Here is a 12442-nt window from a genome sequence, read left to right on the forward strand (position 1 = left end):
AGGTGTTTTGGCAGCCTTCTAATTTTTTCCCTCAGTTTTGTAACTTTTCGATACCTGTGCAGAAGACTACGTGAATGTTCAGTCAATTATCTGGTTTCAGGGCAATCAGAATCCCTAGGGAACCTGATTTAATAGGGAAAGAAATCTAATCTGTCCCTAGTATCGTAAACATCTAGTGAGTAGTGGGTTTCAATTTCGTTTGCTACTGGTTTGCTCGTGGGCGCTCGTGCATGCTTGTGCATGAGGCTTCTGTGCATGCGTAGAGACATCCGGGCGGGTGGGCAGAGCGTCCCGCCGCCGCCACTACCGGTTCATCCAATCCAGGGCGAACCGGTAGCGACCAACCACTGGGAAGACCCCAGCTGGTCATCTTATTCAATTGAGGAGGACTTTTGAGACCTGGGCATGACAACAATTAATGATATTCATTGCTACAGGGTTTGTTGATGGCCACTTTAAATATTATTTAAAGGTTATGAAGCACAATAATGAAAAAATAAGTATTTTAGTAGCTACTGGTCATGATATTTATAACCCACCTTCAATAAATGATGAGAAGTGATAGGTGCCTAAATTTTAATCCTTGGGGGTTAATGGAGAGTTTATTATTATTAAGGTTATTTTCTTTATGTTTTGGTTATGGATTTTCCATAGCCATCTTACTGCTCACAATGAGAAACTTGGAACTTAGATAGATCTTTGTTTTGTCCCAGCAGTATTTTCCTTATCTACGTTAGATGAACCCTTGCAGAAAAAATGAAGCACTGCTAGAAGGATGCTGTTTTTTTAAAAAAATGTATCTCAATCAGCGATATATTAGTGCAGAATTCATCAGGAGGGTAAGATGTGATAGTTTTACAAGACTGGTAACCGTGATCTTATTTTTGGAAAAAATAAGACAAGCAAATAAATACAGAAAGTATATATTTATATTAGTTGCTCTGAAGGTATTGCTGGCTATTTTTATATAAAGTCAACTAAAACAAATTTGAACAAGAAGGATAAGAAGGATAGTTGTAATGAAGAAGGACGAGAAGTTATAATTATAATTATATATATATATATATATATATAACTTATAATTATAAGTTATAATTAAATACATGTTATTTGTTTTCCATGTTACCTGTTATAAACTCAGAATGTAATGATAAAAATATTGTGTTTGTGTGAATGTACTAATGTGCATGGAGTTAAAAGAGATTCCTAAGGATTTATCTCATAGATAAATCTGTAGTTGTTGAACATTTATACTGGACCATGTTTTGCATTATTTGTGTCAACATCCTTACTACCATCTTCACAAAAGCAGTGATTTGGTCATTTTAGAGTGGCAGACAAAGTAACTCATGTAAACAACTTATTCAGTAATAAAATTTTTCTCAGGTGATACTGCTTGAGCCTGTATCTGAAGTATCCATAATTAAAATCTTTTTCCATGGAATTATTTCTTTTATCTATAAGAATATATTTTGTACATGATTTTTTCCCCATTCTATCTATGAAGTATATGCTATCAGGTGATTTTTCTCGCCTGCAGTCTAATGGTATGATCTAAGAGCAATTGTATTATCTCAATTATATACTGTTTGTGCATTGTGTTGCTATGGCTTTATTGCTTACTATCGTACACTCTGACTGTTTTTTTAAAACAAAAATTTCCACTCTAGTATACCTTTGGGTTAATTACATTGTTTGTAAATGAGATTTTTTTCCCTTGACTTTATTTCTTCCTTCCACCTGGTTTGAATGTGTCAGCATGATGGTGATCCTACTGAACTGTGTCACACTTGGAATGTATCAACCCTGTGATGATATGGATTGCCTCTCCAACAGATGTAAAATTTTGCAAGTAAGTAGCTGCCTTTCTATAATGGCAATATGTGACCTTCTGGTTATATCTTGACATATATTCAATAACTATGTTATGTGAATTAAAGTCATCAGCAAAATTATGTAGAAATAAAGCCCATAACAAGCCAGCACTTTTTAAATAATTTGTCAAAATGTCAAACTTGCTATTCTGGCTATTCATACATCTGCTTCTGTGTTTCCCCATATAACATTAGACTATATTATTGGGACTTTGAAAAAGTATTCATTCCCTTTCAGTTTTTCCAAATGTGAATATCTGTCAGTTATTTATTAGAGCTTCTTGTGGATCCTGCTGATATATAGAGTATTGAGACAGCAAATAGCACCAAAGTGGGGTGCTTGTTCACTTGTTTCATAACCAAAGCCAAAAGAAATTTCTAAAAGTCCTGAGACTCTGGCTCATGACTCGGCTGAAGACCTGGTGGCCACCTGGGATAGTGCGGCTGCCGGGGCCTTGGACCGTGTCGTGCCTTTGCGGCCTCTGACCCGGCACCGAACTCACCTAGCTCCTTGGTTCTCCGAGGAGCTTAGGGAGATGAAGCGCCGGAAAAGACGCCTGGAGAGTAGTTGGAGGACCAGCCGCTCCGAATCCGACCGAACACTGGTGAGGTCTCATATTAAGACCTACCTAGTGGCGATAAAAGCGGCGAAATCCAGCTATTTTGCCACTCTTATCGCGTCATCAGATAATCGCCCGGCCGCCCTGTTTAGGGTGACCCGCTCCCTCCTCCATCTGGAAGTGCGGGATGACCCCTTGCAGGGCCGAGCTGAGGACTTTGTGCAGTATCTGTATGACAAAATCGCTCAGATTCGGGAAGGGCTGGCCTCTGACTGGCTATGTCCAGACGGGATGACTGAGACAGGTCTTGAGAGTGTTATCTGGGGGGAGTTCGATCCTGTGGCTCCCGAGGACATGGACAGGGTCCTGGGACGGCTGAACGCAACCACATGTTTATTGGACCCGTGCCCCTCCTGGTTGGTACTGGCTTCCTGGGAGGTGACACGAGGTTGGCTCCAGAAGATTGTTAACGCTTCTTTGAGTGAGGGGGTCCTGCCGGCCGCTTTGAAAGAAGCAGTTGTGAGGCCCCTCCTCAAGAAGCCTTCTCTGGATCCGGCTGTTTTGGCTAACTATCGTCCAGTCTCCAACCTTCGCTTTGTTGCAAAGGTTGTTGAGAGTGTGGTGGCGCAACAGCTTCCCCGGTACCTGGATGAAGCTGTCTATCTAGACCCGCTCCAGTCCGGCTTCCGGCCTGGGCACAGCACGGAAACGGCATTGGTCGCGTTGGTGGATGATCTCTGGAGGGCTCGGGATAGGGGTTGCTCCTCTATCCTGGTCCTGTTAGACCTCTCAGCAGCTTTTGATACCATCGACCATGGTATCATGTTGCACTGGTTGGTGGGGTTTGGGGTGGGGGGCACCGTTCTGCGGTGGTTCTCCTCCTACCTCTCGGATCGGTCGCAATCTGTGTTGACAGGGGGGCAGCGGTCGACCCCGAGGCACCTTGCTTGTGGGGTGCCACAAGGGTCGGTCCTCTCGCCCCTTCTGTTCAACATTTATGTAAAGCCGCTGGGTGAGATCATCCGTGGCTTCGGGGTGGAGTTCCATCAGTACGCTGATGACACCCAGCTGTACATCTCCACCTCAGGCCACCCCAACGATGCCCTTGAAGTGATGTCCCAGTGCCTGGAGGCCATGCGGGCCTGGATGGGGAGAAACAGGCTCCGACTCAACCCCTCCAAGACCGAGTGGCTGTGGCTTCTGGCGTCCCGATATAGCCAGCTGACACCATCGCTGGCTATTGGGGGCTAATCACTCGCCCCCACGGAGAGTGCTCGTAACTTGGGCGTCCTCCTGGATGCACGGCTGTCGTTAGAAGATCATTTGACGGCCGTGGCCAGGGGAGCTTTTTATCAGGTCCGCCTGATACTCCAGTTGCGCCCCTTTCTAGATCGGGACTCCCTACGCACAGTCACTCAGGCACTCGTCACTTCCCGCCTGGACTACTGCAACGCTCTCTACATGGGGCTCCCCCTGGGGTGCACCCGGAGGCTCCAGCTGGTCCAGAACGTGGCCGCGCGGGGGATTATGGGGGCAACGAGGCGCCCCCACGTAACACCTCTCCTGCGCGAGCTGCACTGGCTCCCGGTGGTCTTCCGGGTGCGCTTCAAGGTGTTGGTGACCACCTTTAAAGCGCTCCATGGCTTAGGGCCAGGGTACTTACGAGACCGCCTTCTGCCACCAATAGCCTTCCACCGGCCAGTACGCTCGCACAGAGTGGGCCTCCTCAGGGTGCCGTCCGCCAGACAATGTCGGCTGACGATCCCCAGGGGGAGAGCCTTCTCTGTGGCGGCGCCCACCCTCTGGAACAACCTCCCCCCAGAGATACGTACAATAACAGACCTCCGGATTTTTCGTTGGGCCCTGAAAACCCATTTATTTCAACTAGCGGGGCTGGCTTGAGTTAATTTTAAATTGATTTTAAATTGGGTTATTTTAATTTACGGCCAATAATATTTAATTATTTTAAATTGTTTTTAAATTTTGTATGTATTGTTTTTTATTCTGGCTGTTCACCGCCCTGAGTCCTATTCTGGAGAAGGGCGGTATAGAAATTTAAATAATAATAATAATAATAATAATAATAATAATAATAATAATAATAAAAAGTCTTCATTAAAAAGTGGTTGACACTCAATGTTCTAAAAAAGATTATAAAACCATTTCTAAAACTCCATCAACCCACAGTCAGACATAGAAATTGAGAGGAATTGAAACAAGGTAAATCTTCCCAAGAGCGAATGACTTATCAAAATCAGCATAATTTTAATTGATCCCCAGAATCTTCAATAATAAAAACTATACATATAAAGTACATAAATACATTCAGAAAGTCACATAGAATTATTGAACAACATATACTGATCTGCAGGTCTCTATTGCCTTGGCTAAAGTAATTACTTTCATGAGTTCATCATCAGAAAATTACTGTGAGAGTAGCAATATAGAAGTCATTCCTCACTAAGAAGAATGTTGATGCTCATTTCAAGTTTGTCAAAAATTACCTGGATAAACCTTCAGATGTCTGGAGGAATATTCTATGGATGCAAAAGTCAAAAGTGGAATGTTTCAGTTTCTATGGAATACATTTTGCCTGGAAAAAATAAGCATTGCATTCCACAATAAGAACTTCATACCATGTACAAAGAGGAGATAGAAGTTTACTTGTTGGGGGATACTTTGCTGTCCCATTTTTGCTCATCTTTTAAAGTGCATGTGGGTGCATACTATAGCAAGATTCCAGGGGTGAGTTCTACTTACCTTTACTACCGGATCGCAACGGGGCCGTGCACGAGCTCTTGCTTCGCTTGCATGCACGCTTGCGCTTCTGCGCATACACAGAAGCTTCCTGATGATGTTGGGGTTGGTGGGCAGAGTCTCCCACTGGTTTTACTACTGGTTCTATAGAACCGGGGGCAACCCACCACTGTAAGATTCTAAGTATATAAGCTCATATACAGACAATGGATAAAAAAAATGAAATCAGCATTTTGGCATGGCCAGGTTGAAGATTGGCATTTTAGAATCAAATCGCATACAAATGATTTGGCAATACCTAAAGCCAATAGTTCCTATTAGAAAAACCCTTCTAATATTACTGAGCTGAAGTGGTTTGCTATGAATAATAGGGCAACATTCCTGTAAAGCAATGTGAATGAGATGAGAGATGCTTTTGTTTATGAAGTAGCTGTTCACTGAGCCTGATGTCAGGCTCAAGCCCAAAAGCAATACAATGAAATCCAAATCCATCCAGTCTTTTATTTGCTTATATCTAATGGACAGAAACTTGCCAAACTAAAACTGTAACCTTCTAACCTAGGGGACCCCAGCCCCAGATCCGTGGGCTGGCACAATTCCACAGCATGCCAGAAACTGGGCAGCACAAACAAACAAAGCCCCATCTTCAGGATGCAGCACATGAAACCACTTCCCCTCCCGTCTGCAGAAAAACCTTTCTCCACAGAACTGGTCTCTGGTGCCCAAAAGGCTGGAGGCCGCTGTTCTAACCTACTTGAAATATGGTCTCCTATCCTCTTCCTCATCTAGCTTGGGACCCCTCATTCATTGTAACTTCAAACAATCACTGAAAAAGTAGACATTATGCAAGAACTACCTGTAGACTGTTTAATACGTTCTAAATAGCAAACTTTGTTGGACTGAATTACATATATAAAAATAAAAAACAACCAATTAACAATAGATGAAAACAAATAAAAATGTGTAAAGATTATGTCAGACAGCTAAAAAAAAACAAAGATCTCAGCCTAGTCTGTTATTTGTTAAGGTAGACATTTCTAGAAACAGTGTTCAGTGGAAGGATTGGTGGGCATACTAGAATAGGCTCCTTTCTCTGTAAGCCATCTGCAACATCTTTGTGGGTGGCAGTGCCTGCAAAAGGGTCTTCAAACATTATCCTAAACAATGTATTAAGACTATGTAGAAAATCCTGTTTATGTATTTCATATGCCTATTCAAAATAATGGTTAAAATTAATTTAAATCTGCATCTATTTTCTTATGGACATTTTAGGTGTTCGATGACTTCATTTTTATATTCTTTGCTATGGAAATGGTGCTGAAGATGGTGGCCCTGGGGATATTTGGCAAGAAATGCTACCTTGGAGATACCTGGAACCGCCTGGATTTCTTCATTGTTATGGCTGGGTAGGTGTTTTCTTTTTTCTTTTTAACCTTACGGAAATACACTAATAGACTAATAAATATGGAATTGGACACTGTCTCTAAACATAATTTGAACATAACTGTAAGAACAGGGGTGGGCTTCAAAAATTTAAGCAAGGGGTTCTCTGCCTGGTTGCTGGGTGGGCGTGGCCATGGTGGTGTGGCCTAGTCAGCCTCCTGCACCACAGGGGGATGTTTTTGCCCTCCCCGGGCTCCAGTGGCCTTTTCCCAAACTTCCGGTAGACCTGTTTTTCACCCTCCCCGAGCCTCTGCACGCACCCTGCACTTACCTGCATCCAAAACAGGCCGTGTGGGGACTCCTGGGAGGGGCGGGGCCAGCCAGGAGTGAGATTTGGGGGTTCTCCAAACTGCACAGAATCTTAGCTAGAGGTTGTCCCGAACCCCCAGCAGCCCATCCCTATGTAAGAATGATTCAATTCTGTCATGTTAAAAATTAAAAAGTGAATTGAAAGCATGTCATTGAAGGGTCAAAAGGACTGCTAAGAAAACTTGATACAAATGAAAAAGTTCATCAGCATATCATAGTCTTTCAACCAGTTTCATACTCATCTGTTGGGAAAGTTAATGGCCGTTGTTACATTACTTGGGAAGGACAGACATTAAAGGCTGGTGAATGCCAATGAAAGTTGGCTGTGGGAGGTTGCATTGCTATGTTTCGCTAAGTAAAAAACACTTGGAAACATCTTACAGCTTTAGAATCCCATATATTATATAAGTCCCCTTTGGGCATAATATGGGTACTTACTAGAATCCCTGCTTTGTACATGAAATTGAATTAAAATGTCCTAGTGAGTAGCTATTCAGTTTCTATTTTAATACTTTCACAGAAATAATGTCTACAATTTCCCTAATTGATTAGCATCACTATCAAACCATTTTACCATTATGAATTTTTTTCCCTAATATTCAGCTAAAATACTTTCCTGAAACTTTACCATTCTGAAATAAGGAACAGGTAATGAGTCCTCACCGCCCTGAGTCCTTCGGGAGTAGGGCGGTATATAAATCAAATAAAAGTAAAGTAAAGTAAGTAAAGCCCATTCTGTTGGTGTTATGAGCTGCTAGGAAGCTAATTTAAGTATCAATAATGAATAGCTTTATTCAAGGATTTACAAAGGCTGTTGTCCAGGCTGAATCTTGTGGTGCTGCATCTGACCAACTGGATGGTTCTCAGGCCATTGTACAAGGCTTCCCTCTTCAGCATAAGTTTAAAGGGGCAGGGCAGAACTGAAAGGAAGATGCTTAGAAGTCCCAAAAAAAGAACTTACCAGCATTTTGTAAACAATTTGAAAACATAAGGGGGTGATGTGATATCGTGCAATTCTGGGAAAAACTAATTCTTAAATATATAAAAATCATTTAAGGAATATAACAGTAACAATAGAAGGTAGCAATCATATAGTAAAAATTCCAAAGAAAAAAAGTTGGATATTGCCATCTTAAAGAATATGTTAAGATTCCAAACATGTTCAGATGACATTGCAAAAATGCAGGTTTGAGGTAGATTATCTAAACCTTCTTTTAGAATGTGGTTTTGCAGGCCCTTCTTGCTCCTTCACATTTATTCTTCTGCTCAAGCAATATCCTCACAAATTTATAAACTTTTTTTTTCCCAAATCATTTTTTATTTTAAAACAAAAAAAAGAAAAAGAAAACATACAAACATCATTTATTCAATCAAGTACAGACAGTACATCGGTTGGTTTGCATCCCTAGTGCCCTCTCCTCTCTTCACAATATCACTACATATCCAAAATTTATTCTTATATAAAATATATCAGTTGTATCATCATTTAAAGTATGTCAACATTTACTTACATATCACCATTTTTTATTATCTACCCAATGGTAAAATAAATCCCATATCAAATAATATTGTTTTTCTTCCTGCTCTCTTATTTCAAATGTCAGTTTACTCATTTCGGCACAGTCCAACATTTTCCTAATAATTTCTTCATCCGTAGGTATCATTTCTCTTTCCAATTTTTAGCAAATACAATTCTACAATTCTTATAAACTTTTGAGGACAAGTGAAAGGTACTTTTTGGGAGTGACTGTTGCTTTTCCCATTATTCTTCCCATGCTATAATCTGACTCAACATGGCAAACTGTAGAATTATCTCGTGGTTCAATCCACCTTCCCAATAACCATTTGCTTCAGTAAAAAACACTGACTAAAGTTTTCCCCATAATATCACTGTATTGTGATAGTAGGGTGTTAATGTCTATTGAAGATGATTAAAGTGGCACTGTTGTGTTATGCCAAAAGATAGCGTATGATGCAATGGAGAATACAATTACTTGCTATGATTAAAAAACTAAATGTCTATTATTGCATCTTAAATTTGTGTTTGTCTTTTTTCACATCCATTCACATTGCTGACCTATATTCAAGCTTGTAATCAACTACAGATTTTTTTATTTACATATGCCTTTATATGCCAATTATACCCTTGTGCATTTCATTTCTTGTCCTAAGTGAAGAGCTCTGTATCTGTCTCCATAAACTTCCATTTTTCTTTTGAGCCCACTTTTCTAATCTATCAAAATAATTTTGATTTTTGTCTCTCAGTACATATTAATAACCACCCAATGTAATTTTTTATCATCAGCAAATCTGATAAGTAGCTGGTACAAAGCATAGAAACAGAACAGAGTTTTCACGATCAGTTCAGTGCTTTTTCATTTTACAGAGTTTGGGCGTTAAGGGTATCTTTTTTATTAAAAGCAAGAGCATTGTGATTCTGTCTTTACTTTCTGATGGCCCATCTAAGCACACCTCAGGGACAAGGTGACATTTAAGTGCTTTAACAGCCAAGTTGCTGTATTAAAGCTGCAGTAGTCACTTCCTCTGTCCCTCTACAAGCTGAGTGAAGGGCACATAGGGATTTGCAAGTTAAATATCTAGTTGCACTGTCACAGTTTACACTTGTAGCCAAAATTTTACAGAATGGTGTCATTATACAATGAACATTTGCCCTGCCAATTCTTTTTCTCAGTAAATAATCATTTATCATTTTTATCTGGAATTTAACAACTAGCAATGGGTTCAAGCTTAATACGTAAAAAACAGCTCTGTAAAATGGTATTTTCTATAACAAAGAATAGCAATACCATTTCTTCGTTTGTATTCATTCCATTAAGTCGGCACAGAATTGTCACTTGGCTTGTTTTAGATCAGTGTAAATCCTTTACTGCCATCCACAAGTTTCTGTTGTTGCCATTGTTTAATGCAGCCAGAATGCTTACTGCTGACCAAACTTAAATGTCATACAATCTAATTAATTATCTTGTGCAAACGTGAAACTTCTTTTCACTATGAAAAATGTGCCAGATCTAACTTTGAATCCTGTCATTTGTTATGTCAATGTATATTTCTATCAGATTAAACAATAGAAAATCCCCCAGTTATAAAAATGGGTATAAAGCAGGGGTGGGTTCTACTTACCTTTACTACCGATTTGTAGTGGGGCCGTGCGCACTCGCTTCACATGCGCAGAAGCGATTTGATGACGTTGGGGTCAGTGGGCGGAGCCTCCCACCGGTTTACTACCGGTTCTATAGAACCAGTGCAAACCGGGGGCAACCCACCACTGGTATAAAGGGATATCATGTCTTCCTTGCATCACAGAACACCATAACTCTAAAACAGGAGTTTTTATTGATCATTCAAATCTAGGAGAATCTCATAAAATTCATATGTATTGGGGGGGGGGAAGGAAATGGAAACAATCTATAGCTCAAATCAGGGGTGGGTTCTACTAACCTTTATTACCGGTTCGCAATGGGAGCTCACATGTGCACTTCTGCGCATGCGCAGATCATCATTTATGATGTCTGAGTGGGTGGGTGGACTACTGGTTCTAAAGAACTGGACAGAACTGGGAGCAACCCACCACTGGCTCAAATGCAAGCTGAGAGAAACGGCTTACAAGTGGCAGATTTATTTGCTGATTTTCTGGGGAAATATTACTGTTGTAACAATGTAGTATGTTGCCCTTCAAAATATAGTTTATAACACAATAGTTTTACTGAGGAGGTTACTCAAAAGACAACTCACATGTAGTATTCTCAGTGTAACACTCAAGGTAATATTTATATATTATTTAAAATGTTCAGAATGAAGTTCAGTATTTTCAACAATTGTCAAAGTAAATGTATAGGTATGGGCACACCAATACTTGACCCATATTCCAGAACACAACTTGTTTCTAATGCCAGTCAGAATATGAAAGTGCATACTCTATTCATTGCACACATACACACACACACACAATGGAAACAAAGAATATAGAAATGCTTGTTGTTCAAAGCACTATTCTGGTGAATTAATCTATTTTGCCACACTATAGATTTCATTCCCTTCTCTCTCCCTTGTCCCTCTGGTTCTTAATTCCAACATTAATTCATTGGGGAGGGGTGGCTGTCCTAATTTTACTTAGCACTAAAACTTCTGGAATTTATTAAGCTTAGTAAAGGTTTTATCAAAAGTTGTGATTCATATAAATTACTTAGAAGTTAAATCAAACTCACAGACTGAGTTTAACAAACTGATAATACTTTATAAACCACCATCCCCAGATACCCAACATTTGTTCTATCCAAACTTCTATTGAATTAGGATACAACCCTCCCTTCTCCTGTATTGTGTGGAAGGAAGCATTGAATCCAGATTTAATAGAACAAAGTGTAGCAGAAGAATGAGATATGTACCACTGATTTAGCAAAGTACCTAAAAATTGCTGATAGGTGCCAATAGGAGGCAGAATACAGAATAACAGAGTTGGAAGGGACTTTGGAGGTCTTCTAGTGCAACCCTCTGTTTGAGTAGAAGACCCTAAACCATTCTGGACAAAAACTTCTGGCCATTCCACTGATTAATTGTTCTCTCTGTCAGGAAATTTCTTCTTAATTTTAGGTTGGATCTCTCTTTGATAATCTTCCATCTGTTACTTCTTGTCCTGCCCTCAGGTACTTGAGGAATCGGTCAACCTCCTCTTTTCTGTGACTCTACACTGTTTATAGAATCTCATACAACTTTTCTATATTGTGATGACCAAACTGGACACAGTTGTCCAGCACAGGAAATCAAGAGCCGAGGCAGTTCAAATTAATACAGGTTCATTAGACGCTAACACTCTCTACAAGAATCTGAACTACAATTAAGGGAAATTGGTGACAGATAAGGGTCAACAGAATTCAAAGTGGGCTGGACTTAGATGTGGGCCTGAAGGAACTCAAAACGGATGATGAGCTTGACCCCTCTCTCTGACTCAGCATGATCATCTCCTATAACAGTATTCCAAATATGGCCTTATATCTGTCTGTCTGTCTGTCTTCTCTCCCCGTTTAGGAATTAGTTCATATGTAAAAGTTATAGTTCAAGAATAAAAACAGTTGCATTTGATAATGTATTGGAAATGCACTTATCCCAAAGAACATTCATAAAAGTCCAATAGAAATGTAATGAGCTATAAATACTGTGAAACGAACAAATACTCTCTTTTCAATGGGAAATGGAGTATCAAGTGGAAATTCTGTCAGGATTTGGGAATCTTTTGTGGTTCCTTGAGTGAATCGGATATCATAGAAATTTCTCTCAAGATTATTCTGATCGTATGGAAAAAGGCCATCTAATCTCCACTCCCAAGTTATTACTGCATGGTTCTCTTTGCATAGGCAATTTTTGAGAAGCTGCAAACTGCAACTTAAGTCCTTTTTGAGAGCTGCGATAGGATATCCAACAATGCACTGATGTTTCTAGAAAGGATATGGCTGTAATTTTTTTTGGACTTTTGTCCCACTG

The 12442-nt window shown here is 40.2% G+C and overlaps 1 protein-coding gene across 3 annotated transcripts in view; it reads left to right on the top strand.

Moving 5' to 3' along the window:
- Positions 1 to 1745: 1745 nt before the first annotated feature.
- CACNA1I (calcium voltage-gated channel subunit alpha1 I) overlaps positions 1746 to 12442 on the top strand; it is a 167429-nt gene continuing 156732 nt past the window's right edge. For all 3 annotated transcript variants that reach the window (XM_034403489.3, XM_034403491.3, XM_034403490.3), the window contains exons 1-2: positions 1746 to 1852; positions 6464 to 6597. In XM_034403489.3, coding sequence (XP_034259380.3) covers positions 1760 to 1852; positions 6464 to 6597 — 227 coding nt within the window. In that variant the 5' untranslated portion in view covers positions 1746 to 1759. The remainder of the gene's footprint in view (positions 1853 to 6463; positions 6598 to 12442) is intronic.

Source organism: Pantherophis guttatus, chromosome 7, assembly GCF_059756535.1.
Source record: "Pantherophis guttatus breed Tessera chromosome 7, ASM5975653v1, whole genome shotgun sequence".
Taxonomy (NCBI): Eukaryota; Metazoa; Chordata; class Lepidosauria; order Squamata; family Colubridae; genus Pantherophis; species Pantherophis guttatus.